Consider the following 27415-nt stretch of genomic DNA (forward strand, 5'->3'; position numbering starts at 1 on the left):
CGTGAAAAGTAAGGCTATTTCTGATGTGTAGTTTGTCACCACAAGAGATGGAAATCAGATTCCTGATTTCACTTCTGGATGTTATATATATATATATATATAGTACAGTATCTACCAATTTTCCATTCTTAAACATGCCTGTCAGAAATTTAAGATAATGTTTTTCAAGATACAGAGAAAGTAAAGACTCAACCAAAACTACAACACGTGAGGTACTTGATAATCTGAGTAGACTTATCTGAAAATTCAGATTGTTCTTCAAAATTCAGCCCAATTTGCATTCAGCTTTGGTCTATTAATGCACACCAAAATGCCTTATCTATATCTACTTTTTAATATAAGTATTTGATATGCATCACTCTCCTAAAGGTTAACAAAGTTATTCCCTATGAAACACTCAGGCACATCACAAAACTAGATGGTCTTTAAGATCTCTTCAAATCCAAGCCTAGATTTTCTATAAAAATATATATTTATAACCTATAACATATAAATATATATGAAAATATATATTTATAACAATTTATAACAAATTGTGATACTGCTCTGTGGCTGGGAATAACTGAAAATGAGGGGGGAGAATGAGAAATCCTGTTTCATTTCTTTCAGTAGATATTACAAATTAATAGCCATTTACTGTCTCAACCTCCCTGTATTATTAATAGGAGATGCTATTTTAAGGCATGGTCTTTGACTGAACTCCTCAGCCTGGAAAATCCCCATTTGCTTGTCTGTTAAAACAAGGCTATTTTTAGGCCAGGCTCATTTATCTGTATTACCTGCTTTTACATTTCATTTGCTAGCAATCATTCAGATCTTTAACAGAGAAAACAATTGGCTTTGTCCTTGAAATACCCAGTTGCTAACTTGACATGGAAAGGTGACAAAACCACCGTGCAGACCTGAGGTATTTATTTGAGTGGCTATAATGGAAATACGATTTTGAGTTTGGGTGGTCTCGGTGAGCTCTGGGAACATCCCTTTTTCTTGCACTTTGTTAGAAAACAAGCCTTTGCTTTGCCTTCTCGCTTTCTCACCTGCAGGGTGACTGAGGTTGGTATCTCAGTGCTGCAGATGCCTGGGGTGATCATTGTTGTGGGGAGCGTGCTGTACAGTGCCATGCTGAGCAGCACAGTTCCGTGGGCCAGCCTCCTGCAAGAAGCACAGAGAGAAACACTGCACTGGTAACAGGCTTCACTGAAATCCCATCAAAGAACATGGAGCTGCAGAGCTTAAAAGACAAGCAAAAGGGGAGCAAACCTTTTATCTTTATGTGACTAGTACAAATCTGGCCTCAACAAGTAGAGGTTGCATCCTGATGGCTTCACTGCCACAGCAGTATCTCCTCATTTGCAGGGTTCATGAAAAAATCGCTCTGCCAAGGCATTCTGAGTCAACTCTGCACTTTACCACTGGCTTCTTGTGTAACAGGGGCTGCCCTTTAGGCCAGGTGTAAAATAAGGATAATGAATTATTTCTGTCTCAAGATTTAATTTTTAGGACAAACATGGTCAAGACTGTGAAGCATCAACACACTGCAAGGTGGAGGGCAGCATATTTATTCCACGAAAAGAAGAAACTCATGGCTATCTGCTGCAACCATAAGGGATCCTTGCTGATTTTATGTGTAGGTGGCAGGGAGAGGGGAGTATGATATGAGAGCCTCCAAAGAGCTGAAAGAAGTTTGAGTGGGATAGTTTGTACCGCATGTGCCACATACAGTTTTTGGACAGATGAAAGGTTATGGTCTGAAGTAACAGTCTGAGCACTACACCTACCAGCAGGTGTTATCAGAAAAACAGGCATGCATGTGGCCAGCAGATAAGAAGCCCAGCATGATTGGGCAGGTCAGCACAATTCAGTCTAGAGAACCTGAATAAAATCAGAAAATTTGGGTGTAAATTCTAAGCATAACAAATCGACTCAAATTAAGAATGCAGCACCTGAGTAAAGAAAGATGTAATAGGCTGGTCTTAGCCCTTAATTTCTCCATATCTTAATGATTAGTGGGGTCAGAAATTTGATAATGTTAAGCAGTGTTCTTTTACTGACAAATACTTTTTATTAAGATTTTTTAAACACTACTCAGTCAAAACAACCGAGAGAATGCACTCTTCTGCCCACTGCAGCAGAGACAGCCAAGGTAAATGAGGTCTGAATGCCTGCCTTTCACCTGAGAGGAAGATGTTAGAGGTACAAGCGACACCAGATGGGTTATTTGATCCCAGCATGAGTTTGCAGGTTGCTGTAAAGAAAGTACCTTTTGAATTGCAAATTGAAATAAATTGCTTAAAGTCATCTGAAGAAGATTTAAGAAACTGCCACAAAGTTACTGTTATAGTCAACACAAATGAGTATAAACCTAATTCAGGACTAATTTTTCTTTTTCACTTCTCAAGCTGTTTGTGTTGTTAGCACAGACATTTAATTTTATTTTATTGTGAGAGCACAGCTCAGGAGGATTAAAGACAGCTATTTTCTGAAGTTTCTTTTGCAGCCGTAGGTGCATTTGCAGGGGAATGGAGGCAGAAAAAGAGCTGTGATATGAACTAGATAGCACTTGGAGGAAAGCAATTGTGTGATATGAAGTCTCTCTCATTTAGGTAATTGATATGAACAAGGAAGTGATCAATGGTGATTCAAAGTGGTTTTCCTGTGATGTGTACTCAGATGACCTTTAATAAACGAGTCGCATCTCTTCAACCAATCCTTTGTTGACAAAGATTTACATCATAATTTGAACTAATTGGCACTTTTGTTAGAAGGGAGAGGAGCAGCTGAGAATAAATGAACATGAAGACTAAATTACCCTTTTGAGCTCTCATTAATGCTAATCACTCTCATATTGTGCTCTATGGGGGCCTTTAAAAAAGAATACATACAGTGGATTTTTTTCCTGGGAAACCTGCGTAGACAAATACAAGAAGTAGCACAGAACTCAGAGGTATTGTAGACGTGTTTGAGACATTTCCAGAGCTCATTATTTCAACTCATTTACACCTAGAACAGATGTGGCTAAGACTGTCCAGGACAACAAGGAAGAATCTGCAGATGGGCTTCTCAAGAGTCCTCAACTGAAGAAATAGCAAGTAAAGCAACGTGCCTACATGAGTTTACATGTTAAAGCAGACAGAACTGTGAGGAAAAACAAAGCTATTAGGACACTCCAACAGTGTGGAGATAACATTTCCTAATTAGAAATGAACTTGTCTTAAAAACTAGACATATTTATGCCTTGTATACTGAGTGGCCTAATTTATACCTTAACAAATAAGTGAGCAACTCATTTATCTTCCGTGAGTAAGTCACTCTTTGGACTGCAAACACAGGAGGCATTTTTCACAACATGTGAAGGGGCACTGACAACTGTGTCATACAGAGTATGTTTTTGAGGCACAGCTTTCCTCAGTGGCAAGGTTTAACCCCAGCCAAGCCCCACACAGCCACTTACTTCCTCGCCAGCTGTGTCAGGGAGAGAATGGGAAGGGTAAAAGCTGGAAAACTCATGGGTTGGGATAAAGAGAATTTAATAGGGAAAGCAAAAGTCGTGCACACAAGCACAGCAAAAACAAGGAATTAATTCACTTCTTCCCATGGGCAGGCCGGTGGTCAGCCATCTCCAGAAGAGCAGGGGCCCATCACAGGGAACGGTGACTTGGGAAGAGAAACGCTGCCACTCCAAATGTCTCTGCTCTTTCTCCTTTATCACCCCGCCGTTTACACACTGAGAATGATGCCACATGGCCTGGAATATCCCTCTGGTCAGTTTGGGTCACCTGTACTGGCTGTGTCGCCTCCCAACCTCCCAGGCACCCCCAGCTTCCTTGCCAGTGTGGTAGCATGAAAAGAAGAAAAGGCCTTGGCTCTGTGTGAGCCCTGCTCAATAGTAACAAAAACATCTCTATATTATCAACCCTGTGTTCAGCATAAATCCAAAACACAACTCCATACCAGCCACTGGGGAGAAAATTAATTCTACCCCAGCCCAAATCAGCACACACAGCAAACTTTGGGGCACTACATACACAGTAAATATTCCTCAGAACAGTCAGCTTTTGGACACAGAAATGGAACAATAACAGGGGCCAAGTGGGTGAATGAAAGAGGGAAAACATGCATCATTATTTTTAGAAAAAGAAGCAGGTGAGAGTGCAGGACCCATTCAGAAAATGAAGGAATTAGCATCATGAGCATGATAACCATATCCTTTAGTGAATAAACAGATTCTTCTCTCTGCTACTTGGTTCTGCTGATGAGCTCAGGAAGGTCACTCCCTATTCCGCCTACCATTCCAGTTTTTCCATCTGTGAGGTGAGGGTAATGACCTTTTAACAACTGTATAATGATCACAGCCACAGAAAATGGCTTTCATGTAACAACTTCAGCATCAAGCAGATCAGAAAGTGAATATGCTGCTCTGTGCCTACTGCCATTTATTTATTTGGGAATTCTACAGATTCCCTTCTCTTTTTTATTACTGGAGCTAAAATAAACTTCCCATCTTGTTACAGAAAATGACATTGCTATTTAAAGGCAGCTTAAGTTATCCTAACTTAACAAAGTCAGTTGTGTCCTGAAGTCACATGGCAGACTTCCCTCACGACACCCACTAGAGGAAAGTTTTGCTGCTTGCTCTGTCTGATTTGGAAATACCAAAATAAATTGTGGTGCTAGAATCAGTGCAGCCAGAGCAATGGGAACTGTGGGGGACATTGCAACTCCCAAACTGCCCCAAAATGATGGATTTCTGACTCGTTAATTAGCTCTGAACCACAGAACTGTTCAGCCCAAGAGACAAACGCAGTCTCTGATGTGAAGGAATGGAGGGCTGGCACACAGGCTTCTAAACACTTTTTGGATTGCCTCTAGCGTCTAGTAAGACTTCTTGCTACAGATGTACCATCAAAGGCTCTACTGGCACTGATTTAGGGCTACTGTATAAAGTCAACTATCTGACAAGGCTGAGAAGAGCAGATATGCTGGCTCACCTACTGGGCAAGTAGGCAGCTACACTCATTACCACCGCCTTCATTCACAAATGTATATAGCATTAGAGTAGGGTTACTGCTTAGGCTGAATAAACTGGGAAAATTAGGACAAAGTACTGTGTAAAAATAATGTAAGTGTCCCCAAACCTGACATCATAAGTCTCAGAAGTACAGAGTTGAGGTTAAATTTAAAGGAAATGCAAAGCTGCTAAGATATATAGAAAAACCCTCCCCTTATCTTATGACCCAAGGAGTCTTAATTCTGTATTAGAATCATACTGTGAAATAACTCCTTTATTGTAATTACAAATACTACAGAGTTCTAGAAAATTCAAAATAGAGACAATTTTCAACTGCAAAGTAATGCTAAACGTACTGCAAACATTTATAAGGACCACAACCTCCATCCCCACGGTTTCTAGTTAAACTTCCTTAAATTTGTAAGTGATAATTACATTGAGTACAAAATTAACAGGTTATTCCAGACTTTGGAAAAAAATCTTGCAGTTATGTTTCTGATTACTTCATCTTTTTTATTCCAGAAATATAAAGTCACAAAATTAGTTTACGAGCAATGACTTTAGAGTAAACAACTACATTTAGGCAACTCTTGGAGAATACTTTCAGGAAGCCAGTTTGATAAGCAGGAATCCCAACACATGTTTGGCAAAGACTACAGTGTATATCCAGCAGCTAATCATGCTATAAATCTGCACACTGCAAGAAAACTGTCAGAAGAGTGAAAGATAACACTAGAATTCAGGAAATAATGTAAATTATGCAAATTTGAAATTTGCTAAACATCTGTTCACTGACAAGTCTTTAGCAACAACAAAAATCCTAAAGCTAGCCAAATTCTTGAGGATGTTTTTAGGTATTATGTGGTTTCAAAACAGGCCAGGTACGAAGAAGAGATTGCAATATAAAATAATAAATAATATGCTTTAAATAAAGAGCTAGATTTGTTTCTTTATAAATATATATATATATATATATACTTCTCATACAATCTTACTAGTATTTTTTAGAGGAGAACTGGAGTGTTAAATTCTCAGAAAATAACTACAGCCCTTTGATCTGGCAAGAGACTTTAACATGGTCATGCCCAAAAGCACGAGAAACTTCTCACCTCTTGAAACAGATGAAAAGAATTTGTATACATGTTAAAATAAGTTCATGTTTTTTTAACCTCCAGGTTGAATTAAACATAAAGAATCAAAATACAAAGAAGAGATGTCACCATATGATGAAAATAATTATTTGGGAAGAGAAATTATATATAAAATTTACCAAGGAGAGTAAATTCAGAGACTTTTAAATTAGTGTTCTTTTGCCCTAACAGATCAAAATTCCTAAATAATACCAGGGAATACCCCCAAACTGTTGTTTTGGGGGGTTTTTTTCCTTGTATCTTTAACATAAGCCAAAGAAGTTTGAATAGAATTTCTGTGGTTTTAATCAGAAGGTGATATAATGGGACAGAAATGAGGAACAGTATTTTAAAAAAATGTTTGACATTTATTTTCTTTTTCCAGTGTTTAACAAAGCAATCTTTTTTTTTTTTTTAAGCAAGCATCTGAATAGAAAAAGAGGAGCCACACTCTGTCCTTATCTTCACTGACCCTGAGAAGAGACCAACTGGGACAAGGATTTGAACTAGGATGTTTGATGACCCAGGCAAATACCTCAGGGCAGCTGGCTTCTTCCAAGAGCTTATTTCTGTCCTTTCCCCAATAAATTAAATTCTAGACATAAGAATCCTAAGACTTTTTTAGAACTCAAATTCACCCCTGAGAAAAGTTTTATTTTGAGAAAGTGTTATTTTCCAAGCTAGAAATGTTTTGTTAAGATTTTCTGGTCAGATTTCTTTAATCACTTTATACACATTCACAGAGTTTGTTATTTAAAAACCCTAATACCATAATCTTTGCAGTAATACAAGGTGCTCTTGACATATTAGCGTGACACTAGAGGTACAAATCTTTTCTTGGTACATACTTTCAAGTTCAGAAGTACTCTATCGAAATAAGTGTGGAAGTTTAGTTGCATTCCAGCAGCAAGGGGAGTTTCAGAGCAATTCTTTTTTTCAAACCAGTCTGTCTATCAATTGAAATGACAGGGAATGAATAATCCTATGGAGCTGTGGTTGGCCAAAGGAGAAAAAGGCATTTAGGCTTCTTTGTGGTGGTAATTACTGTAATTGTAAATGACACAGCTATCAGATATGGGGATGTTGAGCATGCTATTCCTAAATCATTCCTGCAACAACTCAACCTTGATTTCTGCTTTGAAGGGTCATTTCAGCAGTGATCTCTACAATTACACAGCAAATGAAAGGGAAGTAGCCCTCTATCCCCTTCACTGTGCTGATTGTGTGTTCCAGGAAAGAATGGAGCCATTTTTCAGTCAAATTTTTGAAAATGTCAGGTTGGCATGGGGATCTACCGAATGAAAACCAATGTTCTTGCTCTGATGGCATACACGAAAAAATATACCTCACAGGGAGATGAGGACTTTCGGGCCTTCCAAAAGTATTTCCTTTTGGACTTGGATGCTCCAGAGAAAGCCAGGTCCTCAAGAGAAGAGTTCTCATATAGGCACCTTTGGAGGCAAATAGGATAAGTGTTCCCTCATTAAGTTCTCATGCCTCAAACATATTTCATACTTTCTTTAAAAATACACACACAATGGAAGAGTGAAGTGCACTTCTTAAGACTAGCTATGAAAGAAAAGTCATTGAATAAATTGCCCAAGCAATCCCTGGAGCAGAGATTTGATTCATACTTTTTTCCTTCCTTCAAGCTAAGTGCTCTAAACACTAGGGTACAAAAGAACACAGTAACCTTGAATTTTCTCTGGAAAGATGGAAAAAGCATCTAGCCCCGTCCAAAGGATTTCCTACACCTCTCAGATTAAAAGTTCAAAGAAACACAAGGTCTTTCAAATATAGCAAATTAATACAAGCAATCAGATTTTTTTGTTTATTTTGTTTTAAATGGTGATTGCTACCATATAGAGAAGTAGATCAAGATGTCTCAAGGCGAAGAAAGACCTGTAGCTTAGAGGTGGATGCTAATGCAGAAACTTGGGGGGCTTGAACATATCCCTCCCATTGCACAGAGGGTATTGCAGGGCTAAATAAAAAATTTGTATCACTGCAAAGATTCAATCTAAATTAAGATGTCCCAGTGCTACTGAAACATATTTAGAACACTGTGGAAAATTTACCTTGGATCTCTGTTTATACATCACTGCGGAGACATTCCAACTACAAGCAACTGTTATGTTGTGTACTGTGTAGAAAGAAGTGGTTAGAAAAGAGAAGAAAGCTTCTAAAGTGCTGTGGAGAGTGAAGAGCTGTCATTGTGGTCACCACTAACTGTCCCAATTTGAGCAGAATGAATGTGTGTGAGAACAGAAAAAAGAAAACAAAACCAACCACTGTGAACAAGAAAGAAAAAGATTTGGCAAAGCTACAGGAATGGGCCTTTCAACAGGCCTAGGGAACCTTAAACAGTCACCTAAACCAAGAAAAGCAAGCAAGCAAGTGAGAGAAAGGGAAGGAAGGAAAAGGAAAAGGAAAAGGAAAAGGAAAAGGAAAAGGAAAAGGAAAAGGAAAAGGAAAAGGAAAAGGAAAAGGAAAAGGAAAAGGGATGGGGCTCTTACTGGCACATCAAAAGCAGTTTGCTGTAAGTGACCCTCTCAGTCTTATTAGAGGAGTTCCTGAAATGAGTAATTTTGTCTATTTATATTTCTCCCAGGCTGAGTGCAACGCTATCCAAGAATGGTCTTTTCTTAAGCTGTCATGCAAAACCAAACTTACTCTTTTTCATACAATGGGGAGCATGTCCAAGCAAGCACTTCTGTATTTTTAGAGGTGCTGTTTACTCCCAGTAGTTTTATTGTCAGCATAGTTTCCCTCGGAAGAGCCTTTATTCGCAGAGGGAAGTTGACCCTAAAAGAAAATCAGAAAAGAGAAAAATGAAAGTTAAAAAAAAATCTGAGCATTTTTACAACAAGTGAGTTCTTTCTCCATTTTTCTAGATGCCCTAACACCTAGATTGAGCTATAAATTACAGAAGTTGCACTCTGAAGGAAAATGCAACTGAGAGATCCTTCAATACACTGATGAGTATTGGCAACCATTAACTTGAGTCATAGTATTTGAGAAGAGGCAGATAAAAACATTCCCTTCAGTGGCAACTACTAGAGCTGGCAAAGGCAGAAAAAGCTTAATTAAACTTTCCTTTAGAATTACCTTATCAACAAAAGGCAATTTCAGAATAAACAACCCATTAAGGGTGAATTGTAAAGCAGTAGTTATTTGCTGTCTTGTGCCTTCAGAGGGAACCACTGCTTAAGAAACCAAGAGGTGCTTCTGAGTGTGATAATCATTCTCTTGTTCAGGTGTGCTTTGGTGGTGTGATATTTCTCAGCCACAATTTAAAGGCAGATGTTGTCTTAACAGCAATGACAGATTCGCAATTTTTTAGTGAGAAAATTCAGTTTTCATCAATAGTCATCTCAGCTTTGTATTGATCATTAGCTTGCTTGGTCATTCAGTTCATTTATACAGTTTATGAAAATTGATCTAAAATCATAACTTAGAATTATTCTAATAAACCAGATAGTTTCATGCTCTATGGAAAGATCACACATGTAATTACCCAGACATGTGCAAGTTTGCATTTTCTTTTCCCTGGAGAGAAAATTTTCTAGCTTTTTCCATGTATATTGTGGAAGCTCAAATTTCTCAAGTGGAGAGTAAAATTAATTACATTTTTTCTGTATAAACAAAATCAATATAAGGATCTAGGGGCTTAAAGGATTATTCCACATTGATAATACAATCATTAAGAAAACAAAAGATCTGCATAAACTGGAGATTAGGAAAACAGACTAAAAGATAAATTTGAATAATAGAGTGACAGAAGAATGCAACTCAGCATTTTAAAAAAGATATGCTCATACTTAAACAGCAAGCAAAGGTAGAAACTGCATTTAAAAAGTATAGTAGCCTGTAAAACATAAGAATTACGGGTGCTAGAAGTAAGACATGGTAATAGGATAAGGAAAAATCAGCATAAGATTTTGCTCCCAGTTCCAAATCTATCGAATTTCTATTGAATTTGAGAAAGTTTCCTTGAATGTGCTGAGGAGCCACTGAAAGAAAGTAGATGGCTTTCAGCTAAAAAATCTGAAGTTCTCCAAATTAGCAATAATGTCAAAATTTCAGATCATCAGTCTTTCAACATTTGGAAATTATGCACATTTGCATACCTCCCTCTTTGAATAACAAAGCAAGACAGCCATTTCCCACTCTTTCTGATTACCATGAACAGAATTGAGAAGGAATTCTCAACTGTCTTCCCACGTGTCCCTATTTATAGCTTTCAAGTTTGCTTTCCCTGTCTCATGTACTCTTCCTTACTCATAATTAGTTAGAAACAGTTATTGGGAAACTGAACTCGTTTACCTCCTAAAAATAACTTGTTCTGTCTTTTTTGCTGAGAGGCCAACAACACTGCCCTTGTTACCTAAAAATGTTTGACAGAGTTACACCTAACTTTAAAGAACCATTAATGCTTTCAAGAGACAAAAATAAAAAATCGAGACATGCATTTTCTGATACAGACAATTGTTAACACTCCCTGTGAGCCTGGAGCAGTGAAAAAAACCTCTCAGTATCATGACTGCAGAAAGCAAATACTTGCCAGAATTTCCCTAGGACACATTATATAGCACTTTTACCAGCAGGAAAAGAACCTGGAAACTCTGACAGGCTACACATCCCAAGAGTTAAAGTATGGGCCAAAGAGGACTAAAATTTCCCTTCCAGTGACATGTGATACACAAAGGAGGGGAATATCTGTACTGCTTTCAAGAACTATAATTAATCCCCATCTGAACTTACCCAGCTGGTCTCACCCTTTGTGACTGTAGGAGGCTGAGTCAAATGGATGACTAAGAAGGGGATGGAACTCTGGCCAGGAATAAGGCATCCCATGGGTGAACAATTTCAACAGCAGTTGAGAAAAACAAAGAAGCTGCTCACTGAGAAGGTGCCATTCACAAATATCAGATAAAGTTATACAACTTGTTTCCTAAAAGCACTCAACACAGAAGAGCTGTGCCCTGAGAGAGAGGAAACAAAACAGACAAGCCAAACAAAATACAGAGAAGAGGGAAACCCAGTGCCAAGAAGGTATCTGAGGTGATGAATGGTAGGCTTAATGTTAATTCCATACTTCATGACTGTAGGTTTAACGTGAATTATGAAGGATGGAAAAAGAGGAGATGGTGAAATAAATACATTAAGAGCAACCAGCTAAGACCAAAGAAAATAATTAAGAGATCTCAGCCACTGAAAAATGACACTGATGAGAAAATAAGGGGATCACACTTTCCAAAGGTAATATACAAGTTCTAAAGCAAAACTGTACTCTCAAAAAAGAACAAACAGAAGAAACACTACACAAGGCCACCTCCTTAGGCATCAAATTATTCCTATTGTTTCTGAGAACATTCTGGGAAAGACTAAATATGATAACAGACTTTAACAGAAGCTCATATTTATACATAAGAACGCATCAAGTTAAAGTTCAGACACTCACTGGTTAAAGCACTTGAAAATAGAAACTAAATTAATGAAAATCAGCAAACAAAGCAAGCCTTGTCTTTGGTAGAAGCTCTCTACCTAGATTCCTAATCACCAGAACATTACTCTGTTCAAATCAATCCTAATGTAAGATCAGAACTCATTTTGAATTAGCCAGGTTTATTTTATGGCCTGACTGATCCATAGCTATATAGAGAATATCTGACTTCCTAATGTAATAGATGCTCTTCCTGGTGACCTTTTACCACATGCATTTTCAACATCTGTGGTCAGCTTTTCTGGGCCACATATGCCAGGGCCTCCCCACCCTCAAAGTAAAGGATTTCTCACTAACATCTAATCTAAACCCACTCTCCATTTAAGCTGTTAGCTGATCTAAAATGCTCACCTGGTATCTCTATTTTGACTCAAATAAAGCATTCATTCACAAAACCCAATTTTGGATACAAGTTAAACATACAAAAATAATGGCATACCTGGTTCCCCAGATTCTCAGCCTGGACCTCACGACACTGGGTTCAAGAAAACTCCCCTCATGTATCGAGACTTAAACAAATCTAGGTCAATCAGTTTGAGGTAGAAAATATGTGAATACCTTTAATGTTTGAGGAAAAGATTCAAAATCCTGCCAGACAGATATAAATTTTCAAGTTTTTAATTTTGAATCTATTTGAAATGGATTTTGAAAAACTTTTTTGAAACTCAAGCAACAATAAAAAGTAAAAAGGTGCTCTTACAAACTGATGCTATTATGTTCCACACACTTCTAGATCTGATATTAAGAGCTTCTTACAAGCATCTATGACCTATGAAAGGATTTGGTCTGTATATTTAATTTCTTCTTTTTCCAAGAAGCTTTTGGATGGAATTGTGCACATTCAACAATGATTTTTCAAGGGAGAGGTTTTAATGGAAAGCCTGAAGCTTCAGTCTGATTGCTTTATATCTTCATGAAATGGGAGAAGAGCAGATTTCTGCTTCAGTTATGCTACAAATTTATTTCTATTCTATCCTTTGCTTTAGAAAATGTTTGTAAGATGCATTCCAGAAAGGCATTAGCCAATTTTAGAAGCCAAAACTGCTCATAAGAAACATAATCCTGCTCATACCCTGCAGTCTTATCTGCCTATATGTACCCTAAGAAACTACTTGACCAAAACTGGGACAAAGTGAAAATTCCTACAGAGGAAAAAGGAATGATCTGATTTTTTAAACACAAGCACAGCAGCTACTTTCCAATCATTTAAAAGACTGAGGGTTATGTACTCAAATGCTATAGACACAACTGAGGCACCAAAGCAGATGTTAAGACCTAAAATAACTTATTTGGATGCTTAGCAGAAGTGCACCCATTTTGTTTCTTAATCATAGGGTAGACATACTAATCCTCCCATATCCCTCCACTAAGATAAGTGTGTTTGACATAAAAAGCTCTTCTTCCATTTGACCAGTTTGAAACTGTTGTGTCCCAGAAAAAGGCAAACAGATGTTATGAATTACACTCTGTATTCAATTGTAATTAAAAAAAAAAACCTTTTCAGACTTGTAGCCTTTGTTCAATGCTAATATAATCAAGCCGCTTTCATATTTAGAATACAGTAAACAGTGATGTAAAATACCAAAACTTTCAAAGATATAGATATGTCATGCTCAAGAAGCTGAAAGAATTCCATATCACCACCAAATCATTAAAAGAAAGCGTATTTCTCTCTCACCTATTGCAAATATGCTTTTTGTCATGCCATTGCCTTAAATGAATGTTGTTTGAGTGAGACAGACAGGTAACAGGCAGCCTTTACCCTAAAATTCCAGTCTCACATTAAGGTCCTCATTTTAAAACTGCAGATCCTTCTTATTGGAAATAAAACAACAAACCAACCAAAAAAGCAAAAACCTCCAAAAATTAAACAAGCAAACAAAGAAATAAAACCACAACCCCAAAACCCCCAACAGCCTTGCTGTTTTGTAAAAAAAAGTACCTTGAAGAAATGTTACAGTAGGTTCTCAAGCTGGATTGCAGAGGTACTAGAGGTAGTTCCAAGAGGTGGAATTGCTCAAAAGAACAGAAATACAGCCTTTGGTTGCATTTCCTTTCAGTTCCAGTACTCCTGGATTCCTCCAGTGAACAAAAGCTATTCACAGATCAGCTTTGTTTAGTTTATTGTCAGACCAGGCTTACCTTAGTCCTATTTCCCTTCCTCTGGCTATCCCATTTGTTTTGCATTCTGATCTCCCTAAGTTTCTGTGACTTCTGTGTAGTTTAATTTGCTCAGAAGAACATCCATAAAAAAGATGTGTGTTTGGGTTTTTTTAAATTAATATTTGATGTGTAATATCTATCAGACAACCATATATCAAACACAGACCAAAACTTACTTCTCATTCCAGTCAGCCAGGAAAAAGAAGGATCTTTTAACTGGAGTATTTTTGCAAATCTTCACTTGACAAATTGTCTTCCCAGCATAAGTTAGTGAACAGGAAAAAGAGAAAACTTTGTAGCTACAAAGGAGAGAAAAAAAAAAAAAATTGTAATATACCATGTCCAGAACAGCATATTTGGAGTTAACCCCTCAAATTTAGGAAGAACCATCCTTACACGAGAAAAGGAATTACAATAATTAATCTCATATTAATGTGTGTGGAGGGGTGTTTAAGTTTGTTGGTTTTTTTCCTTAAAGTTCAGAGTTCAAGAGAAGTCCTAAAGACACCTGGGTTCTGTTCCACGTTTTCATCATTAAGATTAACCTTTTTTTTTCATTATTGCAGTGAATGAAAATTTGGACATAAGATGTGAAGTGTTGCTACTTGCTCATCATACAGTCAACAAGAAATCTCCCACCTGGAGAACTGCATCCACCTCTGGGGCCCCCAATATATAAAGGACATGGAACTGTCAGAGCAGGTCCAGAGGGGGACACAAAGATGCTCAGAGGGCTGGAGCATCTCTCCTGTGAAGGCTGAGAGAACAGGGGGTGTTCAGCCTGGAGAAGAAAAGGCTCCAGGGAGACATTAGAGCACCTTGCAGCAGCTAAAGGGGGCCCACAAGAGAGCTGGGGAGGGACGTTTTACAAGGGAATGTACTGATAGGACAAGGAAGGGCTTTAAACTGAAGGAAGTTAGGTTTAGATTGGATATTAGGAAGAAATTGTTTACTGTGAGGGTGGTGAGGCTCTGGCACAGGTTACCCAGAGAAGCTGTGGATGCCCCATCCCTGGAAGTGTTCAAAGTCAGGTTGGATGAGGCTCTGAGCAACCTGGGATAGTGGAAGGTGTCCCTGCCCATGGCAGGGGGATGGAATGAGGTGATCTTTAAGGTTCCTTTCAACCCAGGGTATTCTATGATTCAATTTTTATCTTCTTTTCCCAATCTGTAAAAAACAGATTAGTACTCAAGGGAATCTATAAATTTTTTTACAGCAGAAGTATTAAAGCCCTCTGTGCTGGCCTTCAGACAGTGAACCAAGCAGCTTCAGAGTGAAATTCAGGCCTGGGAATATCTCTTGTTTCACATTCCTCTTACTGAAATCTTTTAAAATATTAGTCAAAATAGATTATAAATAACTAATGTTACTAATTAGTCTCGTAACTTCCAGATCTTCCTGCCAGGCTCAGCTTTAGATGTCATTCTGGACAAGAATGATGAACATGGGAAACAGTCATATGTGAACAGGAAATCTGAGGCAGTTGTAGTTTGAAGGTGCCTGACTTTGCCATATTTATAAGAATGATGGTTTATCTCTTCCAGAACATTATAACATCTTTTACAATTATTGCTTTTTATTTTTTCTCTTTTTTTTTTTTTTTTAAATAAAATGATCAATAGTCTGCAGTACCTATCAGGTGTCAGTGCAGAGAAGGAAAAAATTTACCTGTAGGATTAGGAAATACTTCCCCTAGAGTCTAAACTTTACAAACAGTTGCAGGATAGTTCAGAAAATAATAGGTTTTAATAAAATCAAATGATAAAGTTTTGCTGTTTAAACAGCAGTACTGATACATAATACAATATATATTATAATATGTATACTTTCTTATATAATACATTTTATACCTTATATGTATTCAGGAATAACGACGTATTAAAAGAAGTGTTAAAACAGCTGCAAGGTCATAACATGACCCTTGGAAAAGCAACATGACATCCATGACACTTCCAGCATGAATTCAGGCAGTGCAGAAAAATAAGGATGGGGAACATGCATGTGAATGATGTTAATAAAAGTACTTGAGGAAACCAAGTGTTAGAGCAGCAGTTCATGTTAAGAAGTCCATGCCGTGCTAGCCATGAATATTGGAAAGACAGGAAAGGGAGATTAAGGAGGAAGAAAGATTCTCATTTTTATGTGCTTGAACATAGCATTGAAGTCATAAGTGGCCTTTAGGCTGTGTGTAATATCACATTTTCCTGGTAAAACATAAAATGCAGTGGGAAGGATATAACCATCTGAAATCAGGATAGTGATTATAGTTCTGTACTTATTACCTTAACTAATGCAAAGTCTCTCAGATTTTTATTAAGCTGCTAATTACAGGCAATGCTGTATAGTGCAGTCTCTTGCTCACAGTCTAATTCAAATGATCCCACAGTCATTTGGGATTGAAGGTAAAGAGGGAGCAAAGGGAAAATTAGCAAAAACTTTGAGAACAATTTTTTGACTCATAAAAATAATGCTACCCGACTGTGGTCACCTGTCCCCCTTTCATCACATTGGAGTGGTAAGAGAAGAACACCAGTTTTGCTCAGAGTACAAAAGGCAGCCACTTGAAGAGACAACTAGTTTTACCAAATCTGAGCAATGCAGAAGAGAATACTTCTATTAGCTTTTTATTAAAGTTGTCTCTTTTTTTTCTATTAAAGTTGTCTCCTTTTTTTTTATTTAAGTTTTCTCCTTTTTTTGCCTGTGCTATGCTAACACTTGGTATACTTAGATCCATAAACTTATTTTAATCCCATCTCTAAAGAGCATCACCAATTCAGGTGCTTAGCCACATGACATGGTTTGAACACACCAAGAGCAGAAATTGCTGAGAAACCTCACTGAGATTGGGTTCAAGCACAAGCACCCCTCTGTTTAACTTGGCAAGCTGGCCTCCAACCCTTCGAGTTGCTTGTCCTGCAGAGACCACACCAAGTCCCAGTCCAAACGTCCTCTGTGTGCAGCACAGGATGCCTTTTCCTGCATCCTCCTGAGCAAGCCAGCCATGGGAACATTTGTACACATACCCATCAAGGCCAGTGATCTGATGTCCCTTCTATGACCTACCATCCTTCCACACCAGACAAGCAGTTAGGCTTCCCTCCTTGATTTTCCATCTATCTGTGAGGCTTGGAAGTCTCCTAGTCAGTCAAGCTTAAGAAAATACACTTTATGCTAGAAAAAACAGTAGAGATACACCCACTCACTCAGTCTCTAACATTAGTTTAGGACCGTCACCAAAGGAGCAGAGGTGAGCTGGTATCTGTGAAAAATTACTGTTGTCAAAGAGACAACACGTCTTCTTATGAACACTTGCTGGACCTCCTCCTACCTGGTCACCCAGGCTTCTGGGATGTTATGGGCAGCATAAACAGTGAAGCTCAGCTGGGAATTTAGGCTGATGTCTGCACATAAAGGGCTTTTAGGTATGCTGGCAAGCTGGAAATTTGCATCAAAGCTGCTGCTGTAGACATGGATGAGATGAGAGATGGCCACGGAGAGCTCAGTCACAGCAGCCTCTATTAACACTGAGAGGAGAGAGAGGAATAAATAAAGGTTAGCAATAGGTCATTTATGAAGAACTATATTTATCTTAAACCATCATTTATGGCTTTGAAATGCTTCCTAATAAAATTTAATTAAAATGACATAACCTACAACTGAAGCCAATTAGCCATCTGTGCTTCTGAAACCGTCCTCAGCTCATTTCTGGTGTATCATTAACAGACCTTCATTACAGTGCTTTCAAATTAAGGCATTTTCAAAGTAAGCATTTTCAACCAATGCAAGCTGCTATGTACCTCAGATATGCCATTTTAGTCTGAATTTTTGTGCTGGAAGGATTTTTATTAAGTAGGTATTTTGTCATTTCAGCAGCTAAGTAGCTACTTATTCAAGGGAACTGGCAAGGCAGCAGTAGAAGGGAGAAAAGGCACTGGTTAAATTTTAAGACTATAAAGCTGTTGCAACTGTAGGTAAACAATTAATAAAACATATAAAACAGCAGCCACAATCAGAAAAAAGTCAGCATTCAGGTGGCCATGGGTTGGTGATAATATTACACAAAAATGGACACTGAAATACGTATCTATACAAACATATATGAAATGCAGGCTGTACCCTAACTTATACCAGTGCTTTTTTTTTTTTTTTTTTTTTTTCAATTACTGGCTTTTACCCATCTCTCCTCTCTATTTTTGGAGCAGTTTCGGATTGCCTGATTGCCAGTGTAAATTAAAATCCCCAGTCCTGGCAGCCTCCATCAAGTGAAGAGAGCTGTTAAGAGCACTCATTTCTCAAGCATGGGCTAGGTTGAGAGAGAAAGTGTCAGAGTATATTGCATTGTTCCACGATCAGGCTGATTTTTCTTCCAAGAGGAGGACCCAAAATTCTCATTTTTTTACCCTTCTAACTCACATTTTCCTACATGATCAAGAACATAGTCTCACCACCCGTTACAGTTCTTGACGTACTCCCTGGACTTGTCTGGCCACTGAAGTCAGCAGCCATCTATCAGCTAATAGCGTGTATTGAAAGAAAAAAAGAGAAGAAAAAGAAGAAACAACCCAGGAATAGGAAGCCTGAGACTCCTGTTAGCTTTTTGTACTTGGGATAGGTGCAGGACTACTGGCCAGCAACAGATACAGATACCACCATTCACTGGACTGAGCTATCTCAGTTTCCTGACAGAAATGTGTCCAAAAAACCCCTATTCTCACTCAGGAATTTCATTCTCCTTCTTTGATACCTTTTGCCTTTAAACCAGCAAATACCCAGAACTACTGAGTCACAAAATACATTGCAAACAGTGCAAAGAAAATATTTATCTTCATTTTATAACAGACAAATGTTAATTATTCTATTAACAATAGAAATACACATAAAATTGAAATAGTTTGGTATATAATGAGGTTTGCTTCTGAAAATACTGAAAGGAAATTATGGCATGTATGAAGGACTGGCTAGAGTACTACACCTGGTAATGTTGTAATCATCTTCTGCATATGAAAACCGAATCATTTTAGAGATCAAGAGGTTAAAAAAACTTGGTCCTTCTACGCTCTCTGTCTACCACTTGGTTTTAATTGCCTTTTTATTTATCCTCTTTAGTATTTTCACCATTTACCACCCTTCACCTTCAGCATAATTTATCTAATTATTAGGACATACAGAATGAAGATATTTTCAGGAACAGAGTTCCTCAGGTTTAAGCAAATGTCCAAGTATGACCTGGTCTGCAGGTCCAGGATTTTTTTCAACATTCATTTTCTTACTTTTGCTAGCTCTCAGTTGTAAAACAGTCTGCATTTTCTGTGCCAGAATCAACCCTTTTCCAACCCCCATTCTTCAGTCATTAGGACCAGTAGCAACTAACTGAATTAGAGGGAAACATCTTGGGTAGTCTGTAAACATCCATTACTCACAAAACTTGATCAGCATTTTTTCACTGTATTTTAATGAACTGCTGAATAGGATATGGTAGGCTGAAATTATATCAACCATTCATGAAGTTTACTGCTTTTTATGCCTTTTATGATTAATAAATCTCAGCTGAGAAAGGACTGTATTATTTCACTGACTTACATAGCACAGGCCATGGACTTCCTCCAGCAGATTCATACATTCAGTTATGTCAAAACCTATTTTCTAGAAAGGTGTCCCAGGCATACCCAGTATGTAAGAGACCATGAATGGACCACGTTGCAAAGTGAACTGTGACCAAGATTAATAATCTCACAACTCAAACCTCGTGATTTATTTCTGGTGTGAAATTATTTGCCATCAGCTTCTCACTGAAGGTGAGGAAAAATCCGACTGCAGAAATGAGATGAGAACAAGGGAAGTGAACTTTAACCGCAGCTGCCAGATATGCTTATTTCTGACACATTCCCGTTCCATGTACAGAAACTCTGAAGGAATAAATTCTACCCTCAGTGAGCAACAGAACTATGGTCACAATCCTGAAAGTGTTAATGAATACACCTGCAGGTGCCTTCAAGATTTAGTAAGGAATGTAATAGCTTATTCCTCACAGAAACCCACTTATGTTTTTCTTCTCAGTCCAGTATTACAACTCACATATTATTTTAGTGCCAGATCTTCCAACAGAGCAGGGACTTTGCTGTTACTGCACCAGCAGATGATGTCAGTTCAATACATGTTAAACACTCTCTCTGACCTGTACACATTTTCTCTGGGTAAAACATGACAAAAATCTGGTTGAACAGAATTTGGAATGAAGGCTTATGGCCCTTTTGACAGCTTAAAAATAATTTTGAAAAATTGAGTTGATTCTTTCTTTCCAACTTCAGAGAAAAAAAAGAAGGGCAAGATCCTGAATACAGTTTGGGACACACGCACACAAAACCCCAAAACCAAAACTACAGAAAAAAACCGACTTGACCTTTAGGTAAAGTGCTAAGCAGCATTAATTAGATCACTATTGCAATAAGAAAGAGGAAAAACATGAAAAGGCTGTAATGCATATAATGATCAGATGCAGTTTCCAAGCACCAATATTTACTGGATTGTTTCATCCTAATAGTTGAAGAATTCTGTGGATTATGCCTTGAAAGCAACTTAAAAATCTCCTGCTGTCCTGGTATCAAAAATATCTCTGCTCCTATATGATTTATAATGTCTTTGGCTACTTTTTGTGAAGAACTGGGGGGTTGCAGCTATTTAAAAATTGTTCTTGATTAAAAAGCCTCTGGCTGTAGGGCTGACAGATCAGAATGCAACACAGCAACAGAGCTGAAGAGCCATGCTCTGGTTTGGAAACAATGCAGGAGACACACAGAGAGATGAAATGAAATGAAATCAATAAAAATCCCTTTTTTCCGTACTGTGAAACAAAAAGAGTTTGTTCTAGGAAAAGAAGAAAGTGAATCTTCCAGCTCCAAAGGAAACCCTAGCAAAAACCATTTCATTTTTCCCCTTTCCTCCCTTTTTTTTAAAGAAAGCCCTTCTGTTGGGAATGCTTTTATTAACAGGTCGAGAAGCAACTACCAAATCCCAAGCACAGTTAGAGAACCTTTACTCTCTTAAATGTAATGATGACTACATTACATGTACTATAAGCATTACATTTCTGCATTCACTCGAAAAGATAACAACTCCAGCAATTCAGTTGGAAAAGACTGGTGATTCAACATCATCAGTTCCTGGTGCATACCAGACTTTCTGGATGGGTCCCAGAGAACTACTGATCAAATTCAGAAAGGTGCTTATTATGTCTGATCTGGTGAAATCCCTGCCCGAAGTAGCAACACTGTAGACACGGAATAAACACTCATTTATCAGCTTTTGAGAACCACACACAGGCTCAGTTCTGTACCAGCCTGCAGCCTTTTCATACTCTGGATTGCAGCAAACTCCAATGCTAAATCTCTATTAACGTAATAATCTTTATTTTCTATGAACACTCGATGCTGCAGAAAGGTACCAATGTCTAGAAATGCCTACAGCTCCTCCCGTTTAACAAGAAATAAAGAAAAAATTTTGAGCACTAAAACTTTAGTATAATCTTCTAAGGACTTCATAGAGAGGAAAAAGAACATGATCCAGACCTAGGCATAACATGGATAAGTACTGCTTTATTCACAGCAGTGGCATAAATTGTTCTCCAGAGATAACACTGTTAATAGAGGCAGTTATTGCAAGACTAAATCAAGGCTAGATATTTTGAATATAGTCTTTGACTTGCTTGGTCCATGGTGAATGACTAATAATAAACCTCTGAAAATCTGTTATTAAAGAGCAAGGTTAAAGCACAGTTTCTAAACAAATTTTTAAGTAAGGCTTTAATTTTAATAGTATCCTTTATCTTTTTCTCTTTTGTGGTAGAGAGAAGATATAATGGAAAAAAGAAAACTCTTACGATACTCAGAGTAATAATCATCTCTTGGGGAAAAAAGGGGAAAGGAAACAGAAATTATTAATTGGAGTAACAGATTGCTGCTCTTGCTGTTAAAATCTGATCCTGTTTTCTTCAAGATAAACATGAATACATACAAGGGACAGAAAGGAACAGTACAAATGGGAAATCCAGTCTGTCTCTTCCTCGGCTGTCAATTCTGACTTTGTCTGCAAATGTGCTGCTTGAGGAAGCCCAGCACACGGATTTTAGCTTCCCAGAGATCTGGAAAGATTTAACAGCACTGAGCTAAGGCTATGATTTTCCTTTAATTTTGGTCACAGGCTTGCAGATTTTTGCATGCCTGCAATCCTAGACAGCTAAGCATAACGAAGCAAAAAAAGGGTGGGAAGCAAATGAGGTGGAAAAGGAAACACAAAGGTGAATTTGGCAGGAACTTACAAGCCACCACATTTTTGTCTTTTACTTCTAGCTTCAGCAGCTGAAAATATCATCTAGATTCCTCTCAAGGTTAGTGTCCCTAGATCAGTGGATGGGAGGGGCCATGGCATTATCATGAAGGCGAGCACTGAGCAGACAGGGACTAAGGAAAACTTGTGATGCCCAAAAGAGAAGATGTAGTACGGCTTTCCCCACTTCTGGGAGTTCAGACCTAGGTTCCTGCAGATCAGTTTTGGTCATTGCATTCACAGCTGGTTTTTCTCAGACATGTTCTTAACACCAGCTTTGACATGCTAGCTCATTGGCCTAACTTTAATTATTTTTCTGACTTTTAATCTATTTAGTTTATTTAGTAGGTGCAGATGTAAGGCATGTAGCATGTTAGCACATACATGAAATGTGTATCACTGCTTGGAAAAGGGCAATTGGAAATTTGGTTATCTTGGGCAAATTTGAATGTAGGCTTCTCCACAGAATGACTAATGGCCTGTCAAGTTCTGACTTGCAATCAGTAAATTGCAGTTTCTAATATTACACTACTAAAAGGATTCTGCAACTGTTATGAAATTAGGGCGTGCCAAAAACAAACAGAGAAATCTGCACAGTTGAAGATTTCCTGGCATAAATAAATAGGTACAGAGAAGTAGGGAGTAAACACTGATGCCATCACTGTTACTCAGTAAATGAGATTTTCCTTGAGAGATCTGCTGATTCAATGAAGTTCAAATTTGGAAACATCTGTAAGCAGAGGAGTGTTTTAAATCCATTCCAATTACATTTTCTGAACAGTGTGTGGAGGAAGATATTGCTAAGATAGATGTTTATTAGTAACTATTGATTGTTTTTAACATGAGCAATTAGCTGCCATTAAGGGTGTTAAAAAAATGCAGGGGATAAGGGACTATATCCAAGGAAAAAGGTAAGCTGCATTTACCACCTTCTCCCTTTTGCACCTGCCTGTTCTCCCCCCACTCTCCTGGCCCTACAGCTGCTTAACTTTTCCTGGCAGCTTACAAATTTAATTGCTGTTTCCCTTCTCTGCTGTTCATGAAGTTGAATAATGCTGAAACAAGCCTGGCATTTGGAAACCTGCATTTGCACCACCTGTGTGTTTGAAAGGCTGCTGAAATCATTGCAGTTGATTCACCTTTTTTGCCTCTCTGAGCACACTGCAATCGAGAAAAGCAAACAGAGAAAAGAGAGGAGAAGAGCATCTCAGAGGCCAATTTTTTCCTCAAACAAAATGGAGAGAGACAACCCTTCCACAGCCCACGCCAGAGCTCAGCTGGAGGGCCCTTTGATGGTATCCGTGCAGCATCCCCAGCTGCATTTTGGGCAGCCAGAGGGCTGGAGCAGCACCTGATGTGGCAGGAGCCCTGATGTGGCTGTTCCCTCCTGGAATCCAACCCACGGCAGAGCAGACTCCTGCGCATGCCTCGGTCTGAGCGGTGCTTCACAGTCATGCTGACCGTGCTGGGCATCTCTGAGCCAGAGAGAGTTTAAAAAGGCAGGGTCTGTAATTTTGTCCACTACTGTTAATTAACCTACTCTTCTTATGACAGTCTATCATCAGACAAGACACTGTGTATACAACAAAAGACCACAAAGAACTAAAGCTTACGGAGGGAGGAATGGAAGTTATCGGAGTCAGGTGGAAAAGTCACACATAAAAATAATTTTTCAGGCTTCCATGAAGATCATTATTTTCCCTTTTCTCCACATGGAAAGCTGTGATTAAAGAAAACTACTATGACCACCACCACCCGTACTCAGGTCTTTCACTCTACTATTCATTCTCCATATTTGAGTCTCCAGATTATTTTGTGGAAATGCTGTTTTATTTACACTTTTAGATCACTTCAATTTTAGTTTATCATAATTACCTTATAATACACCTAAACATGTAAACATCTGCAACATGCCCACTCTAACAGTTTAGTAAAACAAATATAAAAACATGTGTTTTCTGATGATACATCTTGAATTAAAATAGTTTAAAAATAACACTCTACCTTTGCCTGGTGTTTCCACACTTTGAAGAGAATTCTATAAAGACAAAACCAGACAGGAAAAAAAGTAATCAGTCACTTCAGAAAAGACCAGGTAGCAGTTATAATGGTTTCAAGAGTAGCACTCATGAAAAATACCGTGAAAAGGGGGAAGGATTTATCTTAACATTACGATTTCACAAGACATGACTGGGATTCAGAGCACCAGGACCTGCTTCCTCTACCACCTCAGACAAGCTGCTTAAGACCTGATTTCTGACAGTATTTGGGCATGTCAAGATGCAAAGAAGCACTTATCAACATTAGAGGTGCACACACCTTCTCAGCTTCCGCAGCGGCACAACAGAGATAAGAATTCCCTCTCCATCCCTTTGCAAGCCTTACACAATCAGATGTGAAGCCCACAAGGGCAGTCTCAGCATCCTTTCAAAGGTGAGGAGCAGCAAGTCTCCACTCAAGTACCCTTCATTTCACCTGTGTTCCTGAGCCAAGTCAGTGAAAATAGCTGTGCTCTTCGAGGGCCTGCAAGCAGGCAGCTGATCAGAGGTGGCCAACAGGAAATATTGAGGGGAGACCTCAAAGTGCTCTCCAGCTTCCTCATAAGGGGAGGTGACAGGCACTGATGTCTTCTCTCTGGAGATCAGTGACAGGACCCAGGAGAATGACATGAAGCTGAGTATGGGGAGGTTTAGGTTGGATATCCAGAAAAGCTTTTTCACCCAGAGGGTGGTTGGGCACTGGAGCAGGCTCTCCAGGGAAATGGTCACAGCCCCAAGCCTGACAGAGTTCTGGAAGCATTTGGATGACACTTTCAGGCACATGGTGTGATTCTTGGAGTGTCCTGTGCAGGGCCAGATGTTGGACTTTGATGATCCTTGTGGATCTCTTCCAGCTCAGCATATTCTATGAATCTATGATCAGACTTGCATCTACCAAAGTGACACAAAAATAAGTAGCAACTCTTGGCCAGAGAGACTTGAAAGTTAATTCTGCATTTCAGTATTGCCTGTGGCTTGCATTGCTTGCACCCACGTCCCTGAAAGGTTTTCTGCCCTTTACAGTCATTAATCCCTTTAGAGTGGGCTGAGAATGCTTCATGTTAGTACATAAGTATTCAGCATGATGCTTCTTAAGAATTACAATGCATGCAGAGGTGGCAGAAGAAATACAATGCTGGATGTACATTCTCCCTCTGGCACCCAGCTTGGAGCTGCCAGCATTTGTCTGGTGAAGATGAACAGAAGTAGTCAAATGCTTACTTGAGGGGAGAAAAGCAACATCCAGGCTGAGAATTATGTTTTCACAATCTTCATAATGCAGTGAGACAAATGGGAACAGAGACCTTTGTTCAGTTCTCTCAAATTTTGGAAAGTAAAAAACCTTTTGGAACAGTATTTATAATTTCAACATAGTATAGCATGCTTAATATATAGTGGATTAGTGCCTGTTCTGGCAGGATTTGATCTCCTAGGACTTTTTGTGAGCTGCTATAAGAAAAGAGTGGTGAAAAAAAAAAAAGGAGAGGTGAAAAACATTAATTGTGCGTCAGGCCCAGAGCTTCCCCTGAATGGATTTTAAAATCACAGGGTTAGGTTGGTTAGAGACTGAAATAATCACATTTACAAAGAGAGGCAATCAGTTAAGAAGAAACTAGCATTGGTGCCAGTTGCTTTCATAATCTCCTAACCACGTTACAGGAATGCATAATACTGGCAGTGAAGCAGTAGGGAGGTAATAAGTACAATTTAATTAAAGGCAGAAGATTGAAAGCAAGTAAGTTTCTGTGCTTTTTTTTTTTTTTTTAAACCAGAATTAAATAGAAGCACATTCAGGTTTTTTTTCTCCAAGTGGGTGAGCACACGTGTACAGATAGGTATAAACAAACATATACTGGCAACCTGTGTAAGTTACAGCTTTATGTGCACATGTGCCACGTGGACGTGTTACAAAAACACTCCACACAAACCCACACCATATATTACACTAAAGCATCAGGAAACCATGTGAAAAAGTAGTTAGAACTTTTTTCTGGCACTTCTTCCTTACCCAATATGTAATGCTGCAGCACCTGAGATGTAACAGGTAGCCTCAAAAATGTCTCTTAATTTGTGGGGCAGTTTACCTGCTTAACTGAAAAAATGCTCGCTTCCACCTAACAAAATATTTTGGTGCTACACTGATGAACATAACAGAAGTAATTCAAGCAATATGGCAAAAAAATATTGCAGCATTTAATAATTTTTTCAGTACCCAAAATTCACATTAAAAATGATCCTACAATTCAGTATGAGTTCAAATCAAAAAGAGGTTTGGAGGAGTTGGTACTCCATCAAACAACTGGCTGCTGAGTACTAATTTTAAATACATCTGTTGCTACAGACAGGAAAGCTGGTGAATTGCATAAATATTGATAGAGACAATCTGATTTGTTATATTTATATACTATTCTCTGTGTGAGGTAGTTGCATATAATGTCTAATGGCTATTTTCGTAAAATGGGACAGTGCTCAAGTTACAAAACATACAGGAATATATTTTACTGCTTTTATGACATTTATAGTTCATCTGCTGAGAAAGACGAGGTTTTTTATGGAATCAAAGCCAAACCTTTTCTAGATTGCTGAGGTCTATTGACTGTCCTACCAGCTATTTCTCAAAGGAGTAAAAAGCCAGCAACAGCAATTGCTGGTGCAGGAATAGTTGGGCTTTTTCCTTCTTTTTTTTCCTCCACTTGTTTGAAGTCAGTTGTTAGTCAGGTCTGCTTCAGCACAGAGGGAGTCAAGGTCACAGGCAGCTTTTACAGGAAGGCTTCAAGGGACAGACAACCAGCTCAGCTAACCAAGCCTGAAAGGCAGCGTTAAGAGAACAAAACCTCAATAACTTAAAAACTTTAAAACGTGAGTGACAATCTAGTCAGTAGTTTTCAAGAGATATGTGAAGCAGCTTCTTACTGAACACGAGGACAGAAAAATATTTAAGGCTTTTCAATCAAGACACAATTTTTTAACATTCAGAAGAGGCTACTCAGGGAACAGTGTGATTTTGCTCATTACAGACGAGCAAACGGTATCATTATCATCCCCACTTATCATTTGCAGCCTCTGGAGATCACAGCCAGGACCAGCACTCTGCTGTGCTGGAGACTGTACACACAGATAAGGAGAGGCGTTCCCTGCTCTGAAGGGCTTATAATCTAAATAGGTACAAGGGAAAAAGGGAGGTGTATTACTCCCTCCATGTGAGGGAGAACGTGGAAGTTGTTTTAGGAGAACCTGTATATATTGG

At 38.5% G+C, this 27415-nt stretch overlaps 1 protein-coding gene across 4 annotated transcripts in view; it reads right to left on the reverse strand.

Moving 5' to 3' along the window:
* Positions 1–27415, reverse strand: part of PIK3C2G (phosphatidylinositol-4-phosphate 3-kinase catalytic subunit type 2 gamma) — a 188301-nt gene that overhangs the window by 121035 nt on the left and 39851 nt on the right. For all 4 annotated transcript variants that reach the window (XM_032107350.1, XM_032107351.1, XM_032107349.1 and 1 more), the window contains 5 exons: positions 24134–24167; positions 17136–17331; positions 13984–14106; positions 8812–8943; positions 1038–1152 (listed from right to left, as the gene is read on the reverse strand). In XM_032107350.1, the coding sequence (XP_031963241.1) occupies positions 1038–1152; positions 8812–8943; positions 13984–14106; positions 17136–17331; positions 24134–24167 (600 nt within the window). The remainder of the gene's footprint in view (positions 1–1037; positions 1153–8811; positions 8944–13983; positions 14107–17135; positions 17332–24133; positions 24168–27415) is intronic.

This window comes from Corvus moneduloides, chromosome 4 (genome assembly GCF_009650955.1).
Source record: "Corvus moneduloides isolate bCorMon1 chromosome 4, bCorMon1.pri, whole genome shotgun sequence".
Classification (NCBI taxonomy): Eukaryota; Metazoa; Chordata; class Aves; order Passeriformes; family Corvidae; genus Corvus; species Corvus moneduloides.